The following is a 26,438-nucleotide window of genomic DNA, read 5'->3' as shown; positions in this document are numbered from 1 at the left end:
GATTTAAAAAATTGAAAATTTATAAATCGTAAAGCGTGGGGTTTATTGTTATTGTTGGCCGCCAGGCGTCTCTAGTGGTTATCCACCACACCGCCCACCTCATGCTTGAATACAATAGCACTCTACGTACCTCAGTTCCACCACACCGTCGCCCCTGGCAAGAGTGTTCCTACATCTGCGTTTGCTGACTATCTTAGTATCTTGCTCAATGGCACCAAAAAAAAAAAACTCCTGAGTGATAGCAGTGATGCTAAGAAAAGGAAATCCATTACGCTACAAGAAAAAGTGGACATAATTAAAAGACATGAGAAGGGAGGCAGCAGCTGTGTGTAAAGGAGTGAAGAAGAAAATTTGAAGCCCGTTACCATGACAACAGGGAGGTTGACGACCTTGAGGGCTCATGCACCTATCACAACAATAACAACTCCGGAGCCTTCGCCTGGGCCACACGACACTCGCAGCTCACTTGCACCGTCTGCGCTTGTCTGCTGATCCCTATTGCCCTTTCCTATTGCATTTCCTGCCCCGCTGCCCACGTTTCTACTCCCACCGCACTGCACTATGCTCCCAGCTGTCCGCCCTGGGCGTCACAACATTCGACCTGCCCACCCTCCTGGCGGCCTCAGGCGTCACCCTCTGGCAACATGCAGTCCTTCGCGTTCACGGCCCTAATCAACAACAAAAACAAGCTTGTGTTTCATATTCCTACATACTTGTAAATAATATAACAATATAACCTTTTACTTATATAACACTTCTACTCCTACCGCACTCCACAAAGCTCCCAGCTGTCCGCCCTGGGCGTCACAACATTCGATCTGCCCACCCTCCTGGCGGCCTCAGGCCACCCCTCTCAGCAGCCTGTAGTCCTTCGTACTCGCGGCCCTAATCAATATATTCCTACATAGTTGTAAATAATATACCAATATAACAATATAACCTTTTACTTACCTGAATAACCATAAAAAATTATTAGTTGAAAACTCGATAATATGCTTTGAAAGTACAAAAACTCGAGTTACGTACAAAATCGACTTACGTCATGTTTCAGGAATGTAACTCTGACGTAACTCGGGACCTTACTGTGTATATATATATATATATATATATATATATATATATATATATATATATATATATATATATATATATATATATATATATATATATATATATATATATATATATATATATATATATATATATATATATATATATATATATATATATATATATATATATATATATATATATATATATATATATATATATATATATATATATATATATATATATATATATATATATATATATATATATATATATATATATATATATATATATATATATATATATATATATATATATATATATATATATATATATATATATATATATATATATATATATATATATATATATATATATATATATATATATATATATATATATATATATATATATATATATATATATATATAGATATATATATATATATATATATTTCTAATGTCCTGGTACTTAGTTATTGCTATTATTTTTCTTTGTTTGTTTCTTCACGGAATTGCAGTGTAACGATCATGACAATTTTTTAATGACCACAACAGCGTTTATTATTTTTTGTAGGAAAAACTGAAATCGAAATTGCCAAAAGCTATACATAGTTTAATGCTTCCTTTATAAGCTCCATATAAAATATTTTGAAAGTTCCTTTTATTTTCACAGAGTTTTGCACATGTATAACCATGAGTTAAACTCCGGGTTCCATTTTTATAATGACCACCACAGCCTCATTAACAACGAATATGAAAAACACCAATAAACACAGGTAACTCTGGAATTACGCGATAGATGCGTTCCAAGAGGCATCGCGTATATCAAAATTCACGTAAAATGAACTTGTAATTCTCATAAGAAACAAAAGATAATAGGGGGGGACGTGAGTTGTTGTCCAAAAAAAATTGTACAAAATACTCTATTTATTTGGCTAAATTAACATGTTTTTATTATTTACCATTCTAAATACTAGAAGTGTATTTAAAGTACAGGGAAAAACAAGAAATAATAAGAGAAAGCAAGAAATAATAAGAGAAAACAACTAAACAAAGAATACGTAAACAAAACACTCACTTCGTCACTGCCTTCACCACTCACACCACAGTCAGTCACCATCTTCCTCTGAGCTTTTCCACTTTATCAAAAATCCACTTATCAAAAATAACCCCACATGCAGAAAAAGATGAAGGACATTTTGGGGCCATCCTGGTGAATTGAATTATAGGCAGATTGAAGAGATTCCGTCTGTACTCAGTGCTGGCAGACTGCAAATGAGGCACAAAAAGAGTGGAGCTCCCACCTATCAGCCAGCTGCGGAACTCTCTGGCGCGGTTTGAAATTGCGTCTGGCACTCAGTTTGAAAATGCGGTTGGGCCAAATCGCGTTTAAGCAAACCAATCCCACAAAATAAATTGATTATATTTTTTTCGGTCGCATTATAACAAAAACGCGTAAGTCAAGTTCCAGTAGAATCTTGAATCTCGATCATAATTGGGACCAAAAATACTGATCGAGATTCGAAATATCGAGATGCGAAGTTAACTTCTTATAGAGAAAAATGTAATTGAGACCAAAGCTTTGGTAACTAACCTATATTAACTACATTAACCTTGAATCCGTGAATAATTTTTTTTTGCCAATGTCACTGATTTCTTCATCCTTCTTGCTTTTTAATGCCCAGGCTTTGAATGTCTTGGGGAGGCCGCAGGTGACTGGTACACACTACACTCCACAAGTTGCCGCTAGTGGGAGAGCAATCGAAACAATCGCATCGCCATGCGCCATGTTTGTTTTGATACAATAAAATGAAAAATGTGGGACATAACATTCCAGTGGGTGCCCTCCCACTCAGGCATACAAGGCAACGAGGTTGTCAATGCTGCTGCCAAGATGGCCCTGATGGACCATAACAATACCCTGCTCACCCTGCCACTCTCCACCTCCAAACGCCTAATCGCCCACACCTGTCAGTCCATATGGAATGAATCCCTCACCCCTGTATTACAAACCACCTCAATGGGCCAGTACCGCAGTGATTCTTCCCCGCAACCAAGGGTTAGAAAAACGTCCCGCAAGCTGGACGTCGCCCTCATGCGTCTCCGCCTGGGCCACACACGACTCACTGCTCACCTCCACCGCCTGAGCCTTGCCCCAGACCCGTACTGCCCTTGGTGCATCAGCATACCTGATACTATGAACCACTTCATGCTGGAGTGTCTACGCTTCCACTCACATCGTGTGGTGCTGCAAGAACAACTCCGTGCCCTGGGAGTAGCCACATTTGACTTGCCCACCCTGCTTGGGGCGACAGGCATCGACTCGTCATGGCAATCAGCAGTGCTTCGCCTCACCTGTGCCTTCCTCAACAAGACTAACCAACTGCAACGCTTGTGAGAACACCACAGGCATATCTCCAGGGCTCATAGAATCGTAATATATTGTCGCAGCCCTTAACAACAACAACAACAAAATGAAAAATAGCGATCGAGATTCGTGTAATTTGATCGAGATATGTGAATCGTGGGTTTTTGATGGTGCAATCGAGATGCGAAATATCGAGATGAGGTTGATCGAGATTCAAGATTCTACTGTACCTGTATTATGGAAAGTCATTTTTTTTTCTTTAGCCATTAGCACTATCTTGGTAAGAATCATATCTTGCTACCTGCATAACTTCTATAGATATAAGTAGGAGTATACCTATATGTTACATCCGAGAACGTAACGACCACGAAGGTGGAATGATCCAGAATTGCCCTTTCTAAAACAAACTAAAAAATTGATGAATGATAAACTGGTATAAAAAATCAAATAATGACAATCTTAACAATAGTTTGCCTTTATAAAAGGAAATACATGTTGCAGGGGTTGCCACAATGCAGGATGCTGAAAGAAACTTACTAAATAATGTGACATTACTCTTTACAGACAATTCTATCCTTTACATAAACACAACTTGGCAACATTATGGCACTCATGATGTGCTATCAAATCAACTTCACAGAGTTTTGTGAATGGTAGGCAACCTTGAAAAACAGCACTAGATTAACTTACCCTGACTGGCCAGTTGGAAGACGTGTACTTGTATGGTATAGGCACAACAATCCACTGCTTGTTGGCAGCCACATTAAACTGGGTATTGGCACGATCCTCAAAAGCACCCTCTTCATCATCGTCAAAGTAAAGAGAGAGAGCATCATGAGGGGTACTTGAGGATGTTCCCATGAGGCCCTCAGTAGTATTGAGATAGAGACGGTCACTGCCCTGCAAGAGAACCCTCACCAGTCGGCTCTGTGGGAATAAAGAAGGTGGAAATTAACAAAAGGAAGAAAATAAAAACAAAGCATTCTGAAGATGGTAAAAAAAAACAATATAAAAGGTAAAGTGGATGTGTCTGAAATAAATTATACAAGTGATATTTATTTGAAAAGAGAGCAAAAGTTAGAATAATTTACACTACAATGGATAGAAAAATTACATAGTGTAGGTTCAGTTGAGAGGATCAATAAATGTAAGAGGAAAAGTAATAGAATAATGCAGATGCTCAGAAAACTGATTTCATATAATGCAAATCCATTTACTGTAGATGAGAAAATAAACATATAATATAACTCATTACAGCAGGAATCTTAACTCTGATATCATTTTAACCTAACTGGTAATGTGTCAGATTCCTACAGTTACCTAGTATCCATGTAAGATGTTCAATCCCTGGTGACACATCTCTCACTGTTATTCATCCCTACCTTCAGATTGAATTCTCAGTATTTCCCTGATGCTCCAGAGGGAGATAGAACATTAGTGAGCAGCAATGGAACTCTCAAAGAGAGCAGCATCCCATTACTTCCGAGAGAGGTTGACCATATGGTGAAAAAGTGCCTTCAGATGGATGAGTTTTCAGAAGAGAAGAGAGAAAACAAAAAAAGGTATTCCCAGTAATGAAGAAAGTGAAACACCAGAAGCTGATCTCAATTGAAAGTAAAGTTATGCAGTGACAAGAAAGTCTAACCTAATTGAATATCACTTAGTCTGACAAGTAGAGCATCAAACCATCATGTTTATCTCGAGTATCCATGTCAGTGGTCATTTTCTTCTAAAAAAAATCTTTTAACATAAATGCATTACTGCAAAAATTTAATAAATACCTCTTTCTTTTCTAAAATCTCTTACTTTATTTAAAATTCAATTTCTTGTTCCTTCTTTTATCCTCCTTATCAACATTCAACACCTTTCCTACCACATTCAACAATTTTATACCCCTATATTCTTAGCATTACTCTTTTCCTCAAAAAAAAAAAAAAAAAAAAAAAAAAAAAAAAAAAACAATACATGCATTTTTCCACCAACACAGCACACATTCAATAAGTTTACCAACCACGATATAATGCTCACCCCACTGCTCTTCAAACACTCTGCAGCACATCCATCCTACCGTGCAGTTTTTCCTTTCCTCATTTCTCTCATTTCTTGCACTTTCTCTCCTTCCATAATAACTTAATAATATTTATTGCTTCCCTTATTTTAATAACAAACAGGTTTTGATTCCCTATTCCTTTCCCTTCATAAGAACAATGTATCATCCTTCTTTCCTTCCTTCATCAGCAACTTTTTCATCTTTTCATCTTTCAAACTCATATTATTTTTCCCTTCAACCAAACTAACTTTCTCTCTTTTTCTTGGAGACATAGCTCAGCTCTCACTGAGGAATGACCTTCCAACTTTCAACTCAACAGCAGAAACTCACTTGTGGGCTGCCACTGCAGACAAAAGCTCATAGTTTTTCCCTATAAAGGTAATCTAAAAACAACAAATCTCTCTCTCTCTCTCTCTCTCTTAAATATATGTATATATGTAGGTATGTAGGTATGTATGTATGTATGTATGTATATATATATATATATATATATATATATATATATATATATATATATATATATATATATATATATATATAAGAGATGTACCGATGGATCGGTATCGGTATCAGAATCGGCGGTATCAGCCCATTTTTTGGGTATCGGTATCGGTATCAGCTTATTTTATGCCGATACTTCCGATACCTAAAAGGAATTTACTACTTAGTGATATATTCGACATAAGATATTGATGATACCAAATTAATATAATACGGCGTATTAAGTTTCCGTGGTGATTACCGTATGTCATAGAATACTGCTTTCTGTGGTAATAAGCCACAACCTCTAAATTGAACGTGTATGAAATGCGTATAGGCTGAACTCCGGCATCCTGTCACACGGTCGGTCATGAATCACCACGCATTCTCACTGTCTCTCAGTCAGACGCTGCTCCTCCACCCACACAAAGTTCACACAGGTGAAAAGCTTATGTTTTTTAACTATAATCTAAGAATGTCAAACTTCCAAGATATCATACTGGAATAGGTGGAAGCTCGAATTATATATGTATATTAACTTTAATGCAAGTTTAATTTTTGAGTTACTTGTGTTAACCTAAAAATGTAAAAATTCCGTAACTAAGAAAGTAACGATTCTGTTTTGTAATCATGTGCATTGCGTATAATTTGTTGCATATTAACTATTGAAGATCATAGCAATACACTAGAAATTTAGAATAAATTAAACTTTTTTCTATTTAATTGAAAAGATTACGTGAAAGCTCATTTTTCTGAATTGGTCTACTAATGTCTAAGGAATTGATTTCAAAGGATGTCAGATTTAATTAAAGAGAAACATACACAAAAAATATTTTTAATCGCCAAAATATCGTCAATAAAATCAATAATGAAAATGCACAAGACCAAATGGTCGCTAAAGGAGTAATAAGTAAGAATTTAAAATAACTGACAAGAATCAGAAGACTGAGAAGATATTAATTCCAATTACTGAGTAATTTACCTTTGCAAATGGCTTCAAAACGTTCTCAGAAGGACTTACAGCATCCTCCAAAACAAAGCCTCCCATCTGATAACGCTCGCCATCCACCAACTCATCCTGGTGTCTAGTGCAGTAATAACTATAAGTAGTAGTATCAGTATCGGTTGTATCGGTATTGGTAGTAGTATTGGTATCGGCCTAATTAGGTGGTATCGGTATCAGTATCAGAATCGGCCAAAATTTTGGTATCGGTATCAGAATCGGCCAAAATTTTGGTATCGGTACATCTCTAATATATATATATATATATATATATATATATATATATATATATATATATATATATATATATATATATATACATATATTATGTAAGAGGGAGAACTGATAAGGGCAAAACAAACTATATTAGAAAAAGAAAGGCCCACTGGAATTGCAGTCTCCAGAAAAGATTAGAAAGAATAATAGACAAAAGAGTGAGACAAATGTCTTGACACCTCTCTCTTAAAAGAAGTTAAGTCATAGGAAGATGGAAATACAGAAGCAGGCAGGGAGTTCTAGAGTTTACCAGTGAAAGGTATGAATGATTGAGAATACTGGTTAGCTCTTGTATTAGAGGGTTGGACAGAATAGGGATGAGATGAAGAAAGCCTTATGCAGCGAGGCCACAGGAGGAGGGGAGGCATGCAGTTACCAAGATCAGTAGAGCAGTTAGCATGAAAATAGCGATAAAAGATAGATTTATGTTGTATATATTATGTGTGACAAAAGAGAAAACATCTTCCTTGAGATATGAATTAAAACTTGACAAATACCTTCTTCAGTGTCTTGCTTGTAATCTTACCATGCACGGGTTAACAGTGAGAGCACTCTTGATAAAGGAAAGCTGCAAGACTGATGTTCCAGTGTTGACTTCCTCCTCTTCTTTCTTATCCTCAGTATCCATGAATGATGATTTACCCCAGCAGGATTCCTTCCCTCCCTCATGTTCCTGTACACACCAGAGCTCATAGCCTTCTGCTCCCCATTCCTTAAAAAAAAATCATGAAAATGGTGTTCATATTACTAGTATAAAAATCACAATAAACTATCACATACTCATGCCACTGATATTATAATAAGAAACAGATGTGCAGAAAGTATTCAAAAGCAAAATAATGATTAATTACCATATTTGTGATAGTAATGGCATGAGAAAGAGGATCTTGTGAGTAGTCCCAACGCAGGGAGACAGTCAACAGGGAACCAAACACACTCCAAAGAGATAGTCCTCCTCCAATCCAGCTCATGCCTAGCACAGTACCATCAGGTGTCCACTTCATGAAACCTGAAGATGACATAATATTTAATAAGGGCTCACACATTCAGCTTCTTCCTTCCCTTTCTGGCTTTGGATAGAGATTACACTTAATCAAACCCATCTAGAAATAAATATAATACAAACATTTAGTAGAGATTTAAGTCTGGTGAATACTGATAGTTGAGAGCTGAATCTGAATCAGCTATTGTTTGCAAATTATACAAGTGATCTTTTGAGTGAATAATAAAAATAGTTCTTATAAAGATAGAATTCAACAACATACGATAAGGTGCAAGATTACTACCAATTAATAATAAAGGAAATCAAAACTTACCAACTGGTCCCGGTGAGCCTCCATAGTCTCTGTCTGAAAGGATCATCCTATGAGAAACTTCAAGACCTCCTGTTGCTTCATCCACAAGGTACACCACTCCTTGGGAGCTGCAAAAATGCACACAAAACTTACAATGTAGGAATGTACACAACCACTTACTATGGACCACACATTGTGTGCATGTATGTATGTATATATGCATATATGTACCCTATTTGATAGCTCATAAGATGCACCTTTTCTCCAAAAAAGGTCTCAGAAATGAGCCTGCATCAAATAAAACCATGGTTCAGCATTGAGGCAGTGGTTGATGGCAACAGAGGATCTAAAATCAAATCCCAGACATCTTCGCACATGTAATCAAAGTGATGATTGGTGATACACCACAAAAGAACTCTTTCTTTCAAGGTAACAATATATAGTAGGTCTTCTTTTAGGAGGAAGGTTTGAAGACATTTGTTCCTTAATTTTAACTAAATCTTTACTACTCTTTAAGGGAACCAGCACTTCAACTGGGCCTTTTTTTAAATATTTTGTTGCCCTTGGCTGGTTTCCCTCCTGCATAAAAAAAATACTTATTGGTAATTAACACAGAATGACATGAGTTGGGAAGAATTTGATTAAGTGACCATGCATCATGAAATGCATGTACCGTCATCGCAAATATTTAGGGGAACCGACCAAAATGAATGGACAATTTTCTATGTTTCATTTTTTTGTACACGGTTAGACATGTGTCTGCCGACCTCTTCCGTAAAACAAGCCATAATTGGTTTGTGACTGACATGTCACCTTGCCCTCACCTGCTCTCTCCCTCTAGAGACAAGGGTAAGAGTGACAAGGGGAGGAAGGAAACAAAGGGGAGACACAAGTAGATAGGTAGGGATTTTTTATCTTATAATTGTTATCATTTCACTGTCTTTTAAAAAGTCAGCCATCCATTTAAAAAGTCCTCCATTAAGTCCTCCATTTTGTTTAAGTTTCCATAGTAACCTTTTGTGCAGGACCTTGTCAAATGCCTTCAATAGATCTAGGTATGTGCAGTATGTTTGTGTGTGTGTGTATATTTACCTAGTTGTATTTACCTAGTTGTAGTTTTACAGGGCCTGGGCTTTATGCTCGTGTGGCCCCGTCTCCATATCTACACTTATCCAATCTTACTTTAAAAGTATGCACACTCATTGCAGACACTACTTCTTCATTCAAACTGTTCCATGTCTCAATACGTCTTTGTGGGAAACTATACTTTTTAATATCTCTTACACATCTTGCCTTCCTCAGCTTCTTACTATACGATCTTGTGCTTCAACCGGCATATTCTTCTCTCAGGATCAGATACTCATTGTCCACTTGGTCCATTCCGTTTATCAATTTATAAACTTGTATGAGATCCCCTCTCTCCCTTCTCTGCTCCAATGTTGGAAGATCCATAGCCTTTAGTCTCTCCTCATGTCATCCCTTCAAGTTCTGGGACCATTCTTGTAGCCATTTTTTCTAGTCTCTTCAGCTTCCTTATGTGTTTCTTTTTGTGAGGGGTCCACACTACTCCTGCATATTCCAATCTGGGTCTTATTATAGTACTTATCAGTTTCTTCATCATTTCTTTGTCCATGTAGTGAAATGCTATTCCAATATTCCTTAGCAAATTATATGTCTCTCTGAAAATTCTATCAATATGGCTTGACAGTTGATTATTTTCTTCCATCGTCACTCGCAAATCTTTTTCCTTTTTTACTTTTTCCACTTCTACTCCATCTCCTATCTTATAGATTCCCACTGGTCGTCTTTCACTCTTTCCCATTTCCATGACATGGCTTTTGTCCACATTGAATTCCATCTCCCACTTTTTACTCCATTCCCAGATCTTATTTATATTTAGGTCTTCTTGCAGTATTTCACAATCCTCTTTTTGCTTTATAACTCTGCATAGTTTCGCATTGTCCACAAACAGATTTATGTAGCTCTTCACTCCTTCTGGCATGTCATTTATATAAATGAGATAAAGTATTGGCGCCAATACTGACCCCTGCGGCACTCCGTTTTCTACTGCTCTCCACTTTTTTTCTTTTTTTTTTTTTACGTAGGGAAGAGGGCCAGCCAAGGGCAAAAAAAAGAAAGTTAGAAAAAGGCCCACTTGAGCGCTGGCTCTCCAAAGAGTTCAAAAAGTGCCAAAACCGTCAGCCAGAATTAGGAGCAAATGCCTCGATACCTCCCTCTTAAAAGAAGACAAGTTGTAAGAATTCGGAAATACAGATGCAGGGAGGGAGTTCCAGAGTTTACCAGTGAAAGGGATGAATGATTGAGCGTACTGGTTAACTCTTGCATTAGAGAGTTGGACAGAATAGGGATGAGAGGAAGGAGAAAGCCTTGTGCAGCGTGGCCGCAGGAGGAGGGGAAGCATGCAGTTAGCAAGATCAGTAGAACAGACCATGAAAATAGCGATAAAATATAAAAAGGGATGCAACATTTCGGCGGTGAGAGAGAGACTGAAGACAGTTAGTCAGAGGAGGGGAGTTGATGAGACGAAGAGCTTTCGATTCCACCCTATCAAGCAAAGCTGTGTGACTGGAACCCCCCCAAACATGCGAAGAGTACTCCATACAGGGATGGATAAGGCCCTTATACAGAGTAAGCAGTTGGAGGGGCGAGAAAAACTGGCGGAGATGCCTCAGAACACCTAACTTCATAGAAGCTGTTTTAGCAAGAGATGAGAAGTGAAGTTTCCAGTTAAGATTATGAGCAAAGGACAGACCGAGGATATTCATTGTGGAAGAGGGAGACAGTTGAGTGTCATTGGAGAAGAGGGGATAGTTGTCTGGGAGGTTGTGTCGAGTTGATAGATGGAGCAATTGAGTTTTTGAGGCATTGAAAACTACTAGATTTTCTCTACCCCAATCGGAAATCTTAGAAAGATCGGAAGTCAGGCGTTCCGTGGCGTCCCCGCATGATCTGTTGATTGAGGCATTGAAAACTACTAGATTTTCTCTACCCCAATCGGAAATCTTAGAAAGATCGGAAGTCAGACGTTCCGTGGCGTCCCCGCATGATCTGTTGATTTCCTGAAGGGTTGGACGTCTCTGAAAGAACGTGGAAAGATGTATGGTGGTATCATCAGCGTAGGAGTGGATAGGGCAAGAAGTTTGGTTAAGAAGGTTATTAATGAATAATAGAAAGAGAGTGGGTGACAGGACAGAACCCTGAGGAACACCACTATTAATAGGTTTAGGAGAAAAACAGTAGCCGTCTACCACAGCAGCAAAAGAGCGGTTGGAAAGGAAACTTGAGATAAAGTTGCAGAGAGAAGGATAGAAGCCGTAAGAGGGCAGTTTTGAAATCAAAGCTTTATGTCAGACTCTATCAAAAGCTTTTGATATGTCTAATGCAACAGCAAATGTTTCACCGAAATCTCTAAAAGAGGATGACCAAGACTCAGTAAGGAAAGCCAGAAGATCACCAGTAGAGCAACCTTGACGGAAGCCATACTGGCGATCAGACAGAAGATTGTGAAGTGACAGATGTTTGAGAATCTTCCTATTCAGGATAGATTCAAAAACTTTAGACAAGCAAGAGATTAAAGCTATAGCACGGTAGTTTCAGGGGTTAGAACGGTCACCCTTTTTAGGAACAGGCTGAATGTAGGCGAACTTCCAGCAAGAAGGAAAGGTACAAGTCGATAGACAAAGTTGGAAGAGTTTGGCCAGGCAAGGTGCAGGCACAGAAGCACAGTTTTTGAGAACAATAGGAGGGACCCCATCAGGTCCATAAGCCTTCCGAGGGTTTAGGCCAGCAAGGGCATGGAAAACATCATTATGAAGAATTTTGATTGTAGACATGAAATAGTCAGAGGGAGGAGGAGAGGAAGGGACAAGCCCAGAATTGTCCAAGGTGGAGTTGTGAGCAAAGTTTGAGAAAAGAGTTCAGCTTTAGAGACAGAAGAGATGGCAGTGGTGCCATCAGGATGAAATAAAGAAGGGAAAGATGAAGAAGTGAAGTTATTTGAGATGTTTTTGGCTAGATGCCAGAAGTCACGAGGAGAGTTTGAGTTTGAAAGATTTTGACATTTCCTATTTATGAAAGAGTGTTTGGCAAGTTGAAGAACAGACTTGGCATGATTCCGGGCAGAGATATAAATTGCATGAGATTCAGGAGATGGAAGGCTCAAGTACCTTTTGTGGGCAACCTCTCTATCATGTATAGCATGAGAACAGGCTGAGTTAAACCAAGGTTTAGAAGGTTTAGGTTGAGAAAAAGAATGAAGAATGTACGCCTCCATGCCAGATACTAACACCTCTGTTATGCGTTCAGCACAAAGAGATGGGTCTCTGACATGGAAGCAATAATCATTCCAGGGAAAATCAGCATAATACCTCCTCAGGTCCCCCCAACTGCCAGAGGCAAAACGCCAGAGGCACCTTCGCTTTGCGGGATCCTGCGGAGGGATTGGAAAAATAGGACAAGATGCAGAAATGAGATTGTGATCGGAGGAGCCCAACGGAGATGAAAGGGTGACAGCATAAGCAGAAGGGTTAGAGGTAAGGAAGAGATCAAGAATGTTGGGCATGTCTCCAAGACGGTCAGGAATACGAGTAGGGTGTTGCACCAGTTGCTCTAGGTCATGGAGGATAGCAAAGTTGAAGGCTAGTTCACCATGGTGGTCAGTGAAGAGAGAGGAAAGCCAAAGTTGGTGGTGAACATTGAAATCTCCAAGAATGGAAATCTCAGCGAAAGGGTAGAGGAACAGAATGTGCTCCACTTTAGAAGTTAAGTAGTCGAAGAAATTACTATAGTCAGAAGAGTTAGGGGAGAGATAAACAGCACAGATGAATTTAGTTTGAGAGTGACTGTTAAGTCGTAGCCAGATGGTGGAAAATTCGGAAGACTCAAGAGAGTGGGCACGAGAGCAAGTTAAGTCGTTGCGTACATAGACACAACATCCAGCTTTGGAATGAAAATGAGAATAGAGAAAGTAGGAGGGAACAGAGAAGGGGCTCTTGTCAGTTGCCTCAGACAGCTGTGTTTCGGTGAGGAAAAGAAGATGAGGTTTAGTACAGGAGAGGTGGTGTTCCACAGATTGAAAATTAGATCTAAGACTGCGAATGTTGCAGAAGTTAATGTAGATAAAGTTGAGGGAGGTGTCAAGGCATTTCTGGTCTTCAACAGGAGAGGTCTCCGACCTGGGGACATTTTTGGTCCCCTCCCCAGAGGGGGAGTCCGAGGCGTTGTTTATTTCGGGTCCCATTTTTCTTTTAAATTTTGATTTGGAGTGAAGGGTGTATGTGTGGTAAGTGCATGTAGTTTTGTGTGAAGAAGGAGAGCTGTCTTTAGAGGGTAGGCTGTGACTACCCCCTTGAGTTGTGAGACACAACTCAACGAGATCACAACTAGCTTTAATGGAAGGTTCACAGCACCTCCTGAACTAGTGCTATTAGATCTCATTGGGACTTCATATCTTTGACTACCGTCCTTATTTCTCTCCCCCTCAAATAATTTCCATCCATCTCAATGTGTTTCCTTTTAAACCACCCTTCTCCTCTAATTTCCACAGTAACCTTGCATGTGGCACTTTATCAAATCCCTTTTTTAAATCTCAGTAAATACAATCAACCCATCCCTCTCTCTCTTGTACCCTATCAACTATTCTAGAGTAGAAACTCAGTAAATTTGTTACACATGACCGACCTTTTCTAAAGCCAAATTGGCTACTTCATAATAATTTGTTGTCTTCAAGGAACTCCATCCAGTTTCTTTATTATTCTTTCACACATCTTGCATATTACACTAGTTAGTGATACCGGTCTGCAATTTAAAGGTTCTTCCTTCCTTCTGCTCTTATATATGGGAACCACCTCAGCTCTTTTCCATTCCACTGCCACTGTTCCATTTTCTATTGAGCATTTTATGATGTATATAGGACTTGCTAGTTCTTCCCTACATTCTTTTAATATTCTGCCTGAGACTTCATCTGGTTCCATTGCCTTTTCTTCATCCAGTTCCTTCATTAACCCTTTTATTTCAAGCTTGGTTACTTTAATCTCTTCCATATAGATGGTCTCCTTAGTAAGGACCTCCTGGAACTTATTATTTAATAGTTCTGCCATACTTTTTGGGTCTTCCAACATCCCATTTCCTCATTTTAACCTTTCTATTGTTTCTTTTTGTCTTATTTTTTCGTTTATGAATCTGTAGAACAATTTTGGTTGCTCCTTGAATTTTTTGACTATGTCCTTTTCATAGATCTTCTCCTCTTCTTTCCTCACTTTAACATATTCATTTCTTGTTGTCTTGAAGTTTACCTTATTTACTGCATTTCTATTTCTCCTCCACCTTTTCCATGTTCCATCCCTTTTCTCCTTTGCCCTGGCACACTTTGCGTTAAACCAATCTTTCTTTCCTTCTTCCTTAGGTCTATATTTCGGGACATATTCCCTGACTCCTGCTTTGTATATTTCCAAAAATAAGTTATATTTCTCTTGCACTCTCTCAGAATTTTCTATTTCCTCCCAGTTAGCATATTTGAAATAGCTCTTGAGATTCTCAATATCAGCCTTTCTATAATTTAATCGGTCTCCTTTGTATGATTCATCTCTATCTTCTTTTCCCTCCTCTATATCCATTTCTCATATTACATGATCACTCTTTCCCAATGGGCACTTGTGTGTTTACCTAGTTGCAGTTTTTACAGGGCCTGGGCATTATGCTTATGTGGCCCTGTCTCCATATCTACACTTATCCAATTTTTCTTTAAAACTATGCACACTCGTTGCTGACACCACTTCCTCACTCAAACTGTTCCAAGTCTCAACACATCTTTGCGGGAAACTATATTTTTTAATATCTCTCAGACATCTTCCCTTCCTCAGTTTCTTACTATGCGATCTTGTGCTTCTGTCATATTCTTCTCTCCGGATTAGTTTTTCATTATCCACTTGATCCATTCCGTTAATCAATTTATAAACTTGTATCAGATCCCCTCTCTCTCTCCTCTGTTCCAGGGTTGGTAGATCCATAGCTTTTAGTCTCTCCTCATATGTCATTCCTTTAAATTCTGGAACCATTCTTGTAGCCATTTTTTGTAGTCTCTCCAATTTCATTATGTGTTTCTTTTTATGGGAGGTCCACACAACTGCATATTCCAATCTAGGTCTTATTTTAGTACTTATCAATTTCTTCATCATTTCTTTGTCCATATAGTGAAATGCTAATCCAATATTTCTTAGCAAATTATGTCTCTGAAAATTCTATCAATATGGCTTACCGGTTGATTGTTTTCTTCCATCGTCACTCCCAAGTCCTTTTCTTTTTACTTTTTCTAGTTCTACTCCATCTCCAATCTTATAGATTCCCACTGGTCGTCTTTCACTTTTTCCCATTTCCATGACATGGCTTCTGTCCACATTGAATTCCATCTCCCATTTTTTACTCCATTTCCAGATCTTGTTTAGATCTTTCTGCAGTATTTCACAATCCTCTTTTTGTGTTATGACTCTGCACAGTTTCGCATCGTCCGCAAACAGATTTATGTAGCTGTTCACTCCCTCTGGCATGTCGTTTATATATATGAAAAAAAGTATTGGCGCCAATACTTACCCCTGTGGCACTCCGCTGTCTACTGCTCTCAACCTGGACTTCATATCTTTAACTACCGTCCTATATTTCTCTCCCCCTCAAGTAATTTTTAATCCATCTCAATGTGCTGCCTTTTAAGCCACCCTTCTCCTGTAACTTCCATAGTAATCTTTCATGTGGCACTTTATCAAACACCTTTTTTAAATCTAAATAAATACAGTCAATCCATCCCTCTCTCTCTTGTGCTTTATCAACTATTCTAGAGTAGAAACTCAATAAATTTGTTACACACGACCGACCTTTTCTAAAACCAAAATTGGCTATTTGATAATAATTTGTTGTCTTCAAGAAACTCTATCCATTGTTTCTTTATTATTCTTTCACACATCTTGCATATTACACTAGTTAGTGATAGTGGTCTGTAATTTAAAGGTTCTTCCTTCCTTCCACTCTTATATATGGGAACCACCTCAGCTTTTTTCCATTCTACTGGTACTGTTCCATTTTCTATTGAGCATTTTATGATGCTGTATATAGGACTTGCTAGTTCTTCTCTACATTCTTTAATATTCTGCCTGAGACTTCATCCGGTCCCATTGCCTTCTCTTCATCCAATTCCGTCATCAACTCTTTTATTTCAAGCTTAGTTACTTTAACCTCTTTCATATGGACAGTCTCTCTATTACCCTGTGGTCTTTCAAATTTGTATTACTTAGTAAAGACCACCTGAAATTTACTATTTAACAATTCTGCCATACTTTTTGGGTCTTCCACCATCCCATTCTCTCCTTTTAACCTTTCTATTGTTTCTTTTTGCCTTATTTTTCCATTTATGAATCTGTAGAACAATTTTGGTTGTTCCTTACATTTTTCGACAATGTCCTTTTCATAGTTCCTTTCTTCTTCCTTTCTCATCTTAGCATATTCATTTCTTGCTGTTTTGAAGTTTTCCTTATTTTCTGGATTTCTGTTTCTTCTCCACCTTTTCCTTGTTCCATCTCTTTTCTCCTTTGCCCTAGCACACCTTGCATTAAACCAATCTTTTTTTTCTTCTTTAGGTCTATACTTTGGGACATATTTTCTGACTCGTTTTGTATATTTCCAAAAATAAGTTATACTTCTTTTGCACTGTCTCTGAGTTTTCCTTCTCCTCCCAGTTTACGTTTTTAAAATAGCTCTTGAGGTTCTCAATATCAGCCTTTCTGTAATTTAATCGGTCTCCTTTGTATGATTCGTCTCTATCTTCCTTTCCCTCTACTATATCCATTTCTAATATTACATGGTCACTCTTTCCTAATGGGCACTTATGTCTTATATCATCGTTCATTTGTATATCCCTTGTAAAAACTAGGTCCAATCTCGCCAGCTCATCGTTTCCTCTGAATCTTGTGTTTTCCTTTACTCTTTGGACCATCAAATTATCTATCATTAGATTCAGGAATCTTTCTCCCCAGGCTTCTTCCCTCATACCACTTTCATAATTTTCCCAGTCTACCTCCTTACAGTTGAAATCTCCTACTAATATCACTTTTCTCCTTTCTTTAATGATTCTTGTAAGACTCCTTATTGTGTCATTTATCATGTCTTTATATTCTTGATTGGTCCATGAATTTGTTTTTGGTGGCACATATGTTCCAATGATTGTTAACTCCTTTTTATTAATATGTATCTTAATATACAGTATTTCTGATTTTCCTTCCCCAAACTCCACTTGATTTACCACCATCTCTTTCCTTAACATCATCATGACTCCTCCTCCTCTTTTACCCACTCTGTCTCTCCTCCATATATTATACCTTTTATCTATGTCTATTTTCATTGCCTCATTTAACTTTGTTTCCACCAGGCATACAATATCTGGTTCTTCTTTCTTTATGTAATATCTTAATTCTAATTTACTTCGTATATACATAATTTTTAATCTCTTGTTCTTATTATTTTTAGTTAAACTTGCTCCATTTTCTTTCTCTTCCTTCTCTTTTATATACCATTTCCTTATCCTGTCTCCTATAGTTCTCCAAAAAAATGCCTTCTTCTCCTCCTCTGACCTTTCATTATTTTTTTCTCTGGCTTCTGTCAGCAGTGTGTGTATTTTACCTATTTGTATTTACCTATTTGTGTATTACAGGGCCTGAGCTAAGCTCTCTATGTCTTGTCTCCTTGTCCGCTGCTGTTGTATCTCTCTTTCATCTGATTGACACACACCGCGTCAACGACATCACTGCTCAGTTTATTCCACTTATCAATACTACGATGCGGAAAACTGTATTTTCTCACGTCATTTAGACAGATGTCTTTTATTAATTTTTTTTCCATGTCCCCGGAGATGATTACTTGTGGTCACCTTTATCAACTCTCTACCCAATATGTCAATCTTGTTCACCAATTTATACATAGTTATCATGTCTCCTCTTGTTCTTCTCTCTTCTAATGTGGTCAGCCCCAGCTTCCTCAGTCTTTCCTCAGAGTCTAACTCCCTGAGTCCTGGTACCATCCTTGTTGCCAGCCTCTGTACCCTTTCCACCTTCTTCACATTTTTCTTCATATACGGTGACCAGACACAAGCTGAATATTCTAACTGGGGTCTTATTAAAGTGCATAGTATCTTCTTCATCATTCCTTCATCTAGGTAGTGGAATGCAAGACCAATATTTTGAAGCATGTTAAATGTTTTCCCAAATATCTTGTTAATGTGTTTCTCCGGTGACAAAATGTTTTGCACGGTTTCTCCTAGGTCTTTCTCCTCATTGGTCTCTTCAATTTTCTCATCACCCAGCCTGTAATCCTTGTTTGGTCTGTATCTACTTCCCATTTTCATAACATGGCTCTTGTTTATATTAAATTCCATCTGCCACTCTTTACTCCACTCATATATTTTATCAAGATCTTCCTGTAACTTGTTACAATCTTCCACATTCTTTACTCTCTTCATAATTTTAGTATCGTCTGCTAACATATTCATGTAACTGTCAATTCCTACTGGCATATCATTAACATAAATCAAAAACATGATGGGACCAAGCACTGACCCTTGTGGAACTCCACTTGTTACCTTTTTCCACTTTTACTTCTTTCCTTTCACCACTGTTCGCATTTCTCTTCCCACTAAGTAATTTTCCATCCATTTTGCTAGTTTATCACTTACTTCTCCAATCTTCTTTAGTTTCCACATCAGTCTATTGTGTGGTACTTCATCAAAGGCCTTTCTCAAGTCCAGGTAAATAGCATCCACCCATCCCTCTCTATGTTGTAGTATGTCAGTCACTCTTGAATAAAAACATAATAATAATAAATTGGATACGCATGATCTTCCTTTTCTGAAACCAAACTGCCTTTCACTCAGAATGTTTTCACTTTCTAGATACTCACTCCACTTTGCTTTTATTACTTCTTCACATACCTTGCACAATATACTAGTCAACGATACTGGTCTGTAATTTAACGGTTCCATTGTACTACTGTGTGTGTGTGTGTGTGTGTGTGTGTGTGTGTGTGTGTGTGTGTGTGTGTGTGTGTGTGTGTGTGTGTGTATTTACCTAGTTGTAGTTTTACAGGGCCTGGGCTTTATGCTCGTGTGGTCCCGTCTCCATATCTACACTTATCCAATTTTTCTTTAAAACTATGTACACTCTTTGCTGACACCACTTCCTCACTCAAACTGTTCCAAGTCTCAACACATCTTTGCGGGAAACTAAATTTTTTAACATCTCTCAGACATCGTCCTTCCTTAGTTTCTTCCTATGCGATCTTGTGCTTCTAAAGTCATATTCTTCTCTCAGGATCAGTTTCTCATTATCTACTGTGTGTGTGTGTGTGTGTGTGTGTGTGTGTGTGTGTGTGTGTGTGTGTGTGTGTGTGTGTGTGTGTGTGTGTGTGTGTGTGTGTGTGTGTGTGTTGTATTCACCTAGTTGTAATTTTACAGGGCCTGGGTATCATACTGTGTGGCCCCGTCTCCATATCTACACACATCCAACTTTCCTTTAAAACTATGCACACTCCTCGCTGACACCACCTCCTCACTCAAACCATTCCACACCTCCACACATCTTTGTGGAAACTATATTTCTTCACATCCTTCAAGCATATTCCTTGGCTATCTTTTTACTATGCGATCTCGTAGTTCTATTTAAGTTTTCCTCTCTCAACATCATTTGCTCATTATCCACTTCATCCAGTCCGTTCAACAGTTTATAAACCTGTATTAAATCTCCTCTTTCTCTTCTTTGTTCCAAGGTAAGCAAATTCATTTCTTTTAATCTCTCCTCATAGGTCATTTCTGCCAATTCCGAACCATTTTTGTTGCCATTCTCTGCAATCTCTCCAACTTCCTTATATGTTTCTTTTTATAAGGGGACCAAACCACTCCAGCATATTCCAATCTTGGTCTAATTACCGTACTAATTAATTTCTTCATCATATCTTTATCCATATAATGGAAGGCTAATCCAATATTTTTATCAAATTATACGTTTCTCCAAACATCTTATCAATATGAGCCTCAAACTGCCCATGGTCTTGTATTATCACTCCCAAATCCTTTTCCTTTTCCACCTTTTTCAACACTACTTCTTCACCCATCTTATATGACCCTCTTGGCCGTCTTCCACTCTTCCCATCTCCATCACATGACTTTTGCTTAGATTAAATTCCATTTGCCACCTCTTGCTCCACTCCCAAATCTTATCCAGATCTGCCTGTAAAATTTCACAATCTTCTTCACTCTTCACACACCTACACAACTTCGCATCATCCGCAAACAAATTAATATAACTGTTTACTCCTCTGGCATGTCATTAATATATACAAGGAAAAGTATTGGTGCCAGCACTGAGCCTTGTGGGACTCCACTCTCCACCACCAACCAGTCCGACTTTGCATCCCTTATTACCGTTCTCATCTCCCTCCATCTCAAGTAGTTTTCCATCCACTTTAACACTTTTCCTTTCAGTCCTCCATAAATCTCTAATTTCCATAGCAGTCTCATGTGAGGTACCTTGTCAAAAGCTTTCTTTAAATCCAAATATACACAGTCCATCCATCCCTCTCTCTCTTGTATTTTGTCAACCACTCTTGAATAAAAGCTCAGTAGATTTGTTACACATGACCTCCCTTTCCTAAAGCCAAATTGATGATCCGATAATAACTTATGATCCTCCAGGAACCGTATCCAATATTTCTTTATTACCCTCTCACAAATCTTACCGATCACACTTGTTAGAGACACAGGTCTATAGTTAAGAGGCTCTTCCTTACTGCCTCCCTTATAAATGGGCACCACTTCAGCTCTTTTCCACTCTACTGGTACTTCCCCTGTTTCTAATGAACACCTTATAATATCATATAATAGATCTATCAATTCTTCTCTACACTCCTTCAATAATTTTCCTGAAACTTCATCTGGTCCCATCGCTTTATCATCTTTAAGTTCCTCCAACATTTTATATAACTCCCTTTTAGGTATCTTAATGTCATCCATGTGCACATTTCCTTGTACATTCTGAGGCTTTACAAACATTGTTTCTTCAGTAAATACTTGCTGAAACCTATTATTTAGCAATTCCGCTATATTCTTAGGGTCATCTACTATCCCTTGCTCTCCTTTTAATCTTTCAATGGACTCTCTTTTTAAGTTTACCATTTATGAACCTGTAAAACAATTTTGGATGTTCCTTACTCTTGTCTACAATATCTTTTTCAAATTTTCTTTCTTCCTCCCTCCTTACCCTCACATACTCATTTCTCACCACTCTATAATTCTCCTTATTTAGTATATTCCTGCTCTTTTTCCATCTTTTCCAAGCCATATCTCTCTTTTCCTTAGCCTTAACACAAGTTGCATTAAACCAATCTTTTCTTCCTTCCTCTCTCGGTTTTTATATTTTGGTACAAATTTCATAACTCCTTCTTTATAATATTTCATAAAAATCTCATATTTTTATTGCACTTCTCTGATTTGTAACATCTCCCAATCTAATTTTCTGAAATAATTTTTTCAAACTTTCTGTGTCCATCTTTCTATAATTCAATCTACCACTCCTGTATGTCTCGTCTTTCCTTCGCTGTGTTGTTGCTATCTGCATTTCCATAACCACATGATCACTCTTTCCCAAAGGACATTTGTATTGTACATCTCCACATAGGTACACTTCTCTTGTTAACACCAAATCCAGTCTAGCCGGTTCATCATCTCCTCTATATCTAGTATTTTCCTTCACCCTCTGTTCCATCATATTTTCCATCATTAGATTAAGAAATCTCTCTCCCATGCTTCCTCTCCAACACCACTTACTAGATTTTCCCAATCCACCTCCTTACAATTAAAATCTCCTACTAGTATCACCTTTCTTTTTCCAGATAATACACTTTCCAAACTCTGTAAAGTATCCTTGATCATATTGTCGTATTCCCTTAATGTCCAAGAATTTGTTTTAGGAGGTACATAGGTCACCATGATTATTAATTCTTTTCCATCACTTTTTATCCTTATGCTTATCACTTCTGCGTTGTTCTTCCCATACCAAACCTTATACACATTTATTTATTTATTCATGTGTGTGTGTGTGTGTGTGTGTGTGTGTGTGTGTGTGTGTGTGTGTGTATTTACCTAATTGTATTTACCTAATTGTAACATACGGGAAAAGAGCTATGCTCGTGTTGTCCCGTCTCCATATCTATTAATGTCCAGCTTTTTCTTAAAATCATGAATATTCCTTGCGTTGACCACTTCCATGTCTAAACTATTCCATGCTTCCACCCTTCTATGAGGGAAGCTATATTTTTCACATCTCTCCTATAAGTGGCCATTTTAGTTTTTCCCATGCCCTCTCGACATTCTTCCATTCCACATACACAGATCTTCCCTATCCATTTTTTCCATGCCAATCATCACTCTGTATATTGCTATCAGGTCTCCCTTTCTCTTCTGTTTTCCAGGGTTGGAAGTTGCATTCTTTTCAGTCTGTCTTCATAAGTCAAATCTCTTAAGTCAGGCACCATTTTCGTTGCAGCCCTCTGTACTTTCTCTAGTTTCCTTATGTGTTTCTTTAAGTTCGAGCCCACTGTATTGTTGCATATTCAAGCCTCGGTCTTATCATTGCAGTAATTATTTTCTTCATCATTTCTTCATCTAGATATACGAACGCCACTCTTATGTTCCTCAATAAGTTCAATACTTCTCCAATTATTTTGTTTATATGTCTCTCTGGCGATAGGTCATTGGTAATTGTCACCCCAAGGTCTTTTTCTTCATGACTGGTTTTATGTCTTCATTTCCTATCTTGTACATACTCCTGATTCTTCTTTCACTCTTGCCAAACTCTATTTTCTTGCATTTTGTCGTGTTGAACTCCATTTGCCATGTACAGCTCCATTTCCATATTCTGTCCAAGTCTTCCTGGAGTAGTTCGCAATCTTTGTCACATCTCACTTTTCGTAACAATTTTGCATCGTCTGCAAATAGGCTCACATAACTGGACACCCCATCCACCATGTCATTTATGTAGACTGCGAACATTACTGGTGCCAACACTGATCCCTGTGGAACTCCACTCTCCACCAATCCCCATTCTGATGGTCTGTCCTTAATTATTGTTCTCATTTCTCTTCCTACCAAAAGTCTTCCATCCATTTTAGTAAACTGCCATGCACTCCTCCTACCATTTCAAGTTTCCAGATCAGTCTCTGGTGTGGTACCTTATCAAAGGCCTTTTTTAAATCCAGATATATTCCATCAGCCCAACCATCTCTTTCCTGTATTACATCTATCACCCTCGAATAGTAACATATCAGGTTTGTCGTGCATGAACGCCCTTTCCTAAAACCAAATTGACACTCACAAAGTATGTCATTTTTCTCCAAGAAGTCTGTCCATCTAGTCTTCACCACCCTCTCACACATCTTAGCTACCACACTTGTAAGTGACACTGGTCTATAGTTCAATGGGTCTCTCTTGTTACCTGATTTATAGATTGGGACAATGTTAGCTCTTTTCCAGTCTTGGGGCACTACGCCTTCCCTTAATGAGGCATCAATTACTTCACAAACTTTTTCTGCCAATTGCTCCCTGCATTCTCTTAAAATCCATCCTGATACCCCATCAGGTCCCACAGCTTTTCTCACTTCTAAACTCCCCATCATGTTCTTGATCTCCTCCACCGTTACTTGAAACTCCTTCATAATCCCTTTCTGTTCCATTACCAGTGGTTTGTCAAAAGCAGTCTCCTTTGTGAATACCTTCCGAAAGCATCCATTCATAGCCTCTGCCATTTCCCTGGGATCTTCACTGTATACTCCATTTACTTCTAAACTTTCAATACTTTCTCTATTTTTGATGTTGTTGTTCACATGTCTGTAAAAAAGCCTTGGTTGGTCTTTACATTTATCAATTATATCCTTTTCTTGTTTCTTTCTTTCTTCTCTTCTAATCAACACATATTCATTTCTTGCTCTTTTGTAACTTTCCCACTGCTTAATCCGTCTTTTCCTTCTCCACCTCTTCCATGCATCCTCTTTTCTTGTTCTAGCCTTTTCACATCTATCGTTAAACCAGTCCTGCTTTCCAACTTCTCTATGTTGTCTTATTGGTACAAATTTTTCTCACCTTCTTTGTATATTTTTATAAATTCCTTCCACTTTTCATTTGCTCCTTAGCACTCTTGAATTTCATCCAATTTGTCTCTTGAAAGAATTTCTTTAGGTTTCCAAAATCTGTCTTGGCATAATTCCATCTTCCCACTTTATATTCTTCATTTCTTCTAGATTTCTCTTCGTCTATCACCTTGAACTCCAAAACTGCATGATCACTCTTTGCTAAAGGGCACTCCACCCTCATCTCCTCAATGACCATTGGCTCTGTACTAAAGACCAAGTCCAGTCTTGACGATGCTCCCTCTCCTCCAAACCTAGTATCTTCTTTGACCCACTGAGTTAACACATTTTCCATTGCCAGTGTCAATAGTGTATTTCCCATGTTGTCTCTGATCCTTCCATTGACCAGTCCTCCCAACACACCTCTTTACAATTAAAATCTCCCATCATTATAGTTCGTTCACAGCCACCCAACATTTCTTCCAGACATGTTCCTGTATCACTTATCATTTCTTCATATTCCTGTACTGACCATGCATTTGTCTTAGGTGGTACGTACACCACTATGTAGTGCCTCTTTTTCCTTCATTAGTTTCTGCTCTGATCTTTAGCACTTCTGCCTTTCCCATACCTTTTTCACTTGATCCACCTTTATATCTTTTTTAACCAGCAACATCACTCCTCCTCCCATCTTACCTACTCTATTTCTTTTCCAAACGTTATATTTCCCTTCTCCAACCTTCATCAGGTCTTCTCCTCTCTCAGTTTTGTTTCAGTAAGACCCACAATATCTGGGTTCTTGTCCCTCAAGTAATCGTTGAGTTCTAAAATCCCGATATCACTCCATTTATGTTGGAATACATTACATTTCGCTCATATGTAAGTTTCTTTAGTCCTTTCTTGCTGTACTTTTCTGGGTTATGAACCACTTCCTCAGTCTCATATCCAAGATTCTCCAGAAAAACTCTTTCTTCTCTCTTCTGTCCTCTCTTCATTTTTTTCAAAGCCTCCTTTCTCAACTCATTTAACATTTCTCTTTCCTTTTCACCGAGATCTCTTCTCAACCAAATCTTCCTTGTTGTTTCCTGCTGGGCTAGCCTCCATGACTTCTCCACCAATTCATCTACATCCTTTTGTGACTTAAGTTTGATTCTTATTGGCCTCATACCTTCTCTTGTGAACTTTCCAATTCTATGGAAGTCCTCTATTTCTTGTACTAGGTCTTTTCCTCCTCTTGCACCACATTAATGATATTATTTATCACCTTTTTATGTTTTCTCTCTCTCCATTTTACTCGGTGTCTTATCCTCCTCCACACCAAATATCACCACACATCTCTTTTTGTCTACAGTTTCCCTCACCAATGTCTCATTTGACTTAATAACCTTCACCACTTTCTCAGCTATCTTCTCTTCTATGATCTGTTGATCTATAATTTCAGCAAGGCCCAAAGTTTTCTCCCTGACTCTTTGATTTCCTTTTCCAGACTTGCAACTTTGTAATTTACCTCCTTTCTTTCCACTTCCTGACTTTTTTCCATTCAGCCTGCTTCTCCATCACTTTTCCTAGAGATTCTCCACATTTTTCGCAATTCACTTTAATTAGCTTAACTTCCTCTTTCAGTGCTGCATTTTCCTTCTTCATATCGGCACAGTCTCTCTTACATTGTCATAACTCATGTGTGTGTGTGTGTGTGTGTGTGTGTGTGTGTGTGTGTGTGTGTGTGTGTGTGTGTGTGTGT

The 26,438-nt window shown here is 38.1% G+C and overlaps 1 protein-coding gene across 4 annotated transcripts in view; it reads right to left on the bottom strand.

Annotated features, from left to right (window-relative positions):
* The window catches only part of LOC123500100 (guanine nucleotide exchange factor subunit Rich-like), a 303,302-nt gene that overhangs the window by 248,731 nt on the left and 28,133 nt on the right, over positions 1–26,438 (bottom strand). For all 4 annotated transcript variants that reach the window (XR_006673172.1, XM_045248758.1, XM_045248759.1 and 1 more), the window contains 4 exons: positions 8,546–8,652; positions 8,081–8,238; positions 7,756–7,941; positions 4,111–4,347 (listed from right to left, as the gene is read on the bottom strand). Coding sequence is in view for 3 of the 4 variants with exons in the window: in XM_045248758.1 (XP_045104693.1) it covers positions 4,111–4,347; positions 7,756–7,941; positions 8,081–8,238; positions 8,546–8,652 (688 nt within the window). In the remaining variant the exon portion in view is untranslated. The remainder of the gene's footprint in view (positions 1–4,110; positions 4,348–7,755; positions 7,942–8,080; positions 8,239–8,545; positions 8,653–26,438) is intronic.

Source organism: Portunus trituberculatus, chromosome 50, assembly GCF_017591435.1.
Source record: "Portunus trituberculatus isolate SZX2019 chromosome 50, ASM1759143v1, whole genome shotgun sequence".
Classification (NCBI taxonomy): Eukaryota; Metazoa; Arthropoda; class Malacostraca; order Decapoda; family Portunidae; genus Portunus; species Portunus trituberculatus.
Note: the sequence above shows the minus strand (reverse complement) of the source record. Positions and strands in the feature narration are given on the sequence as shown.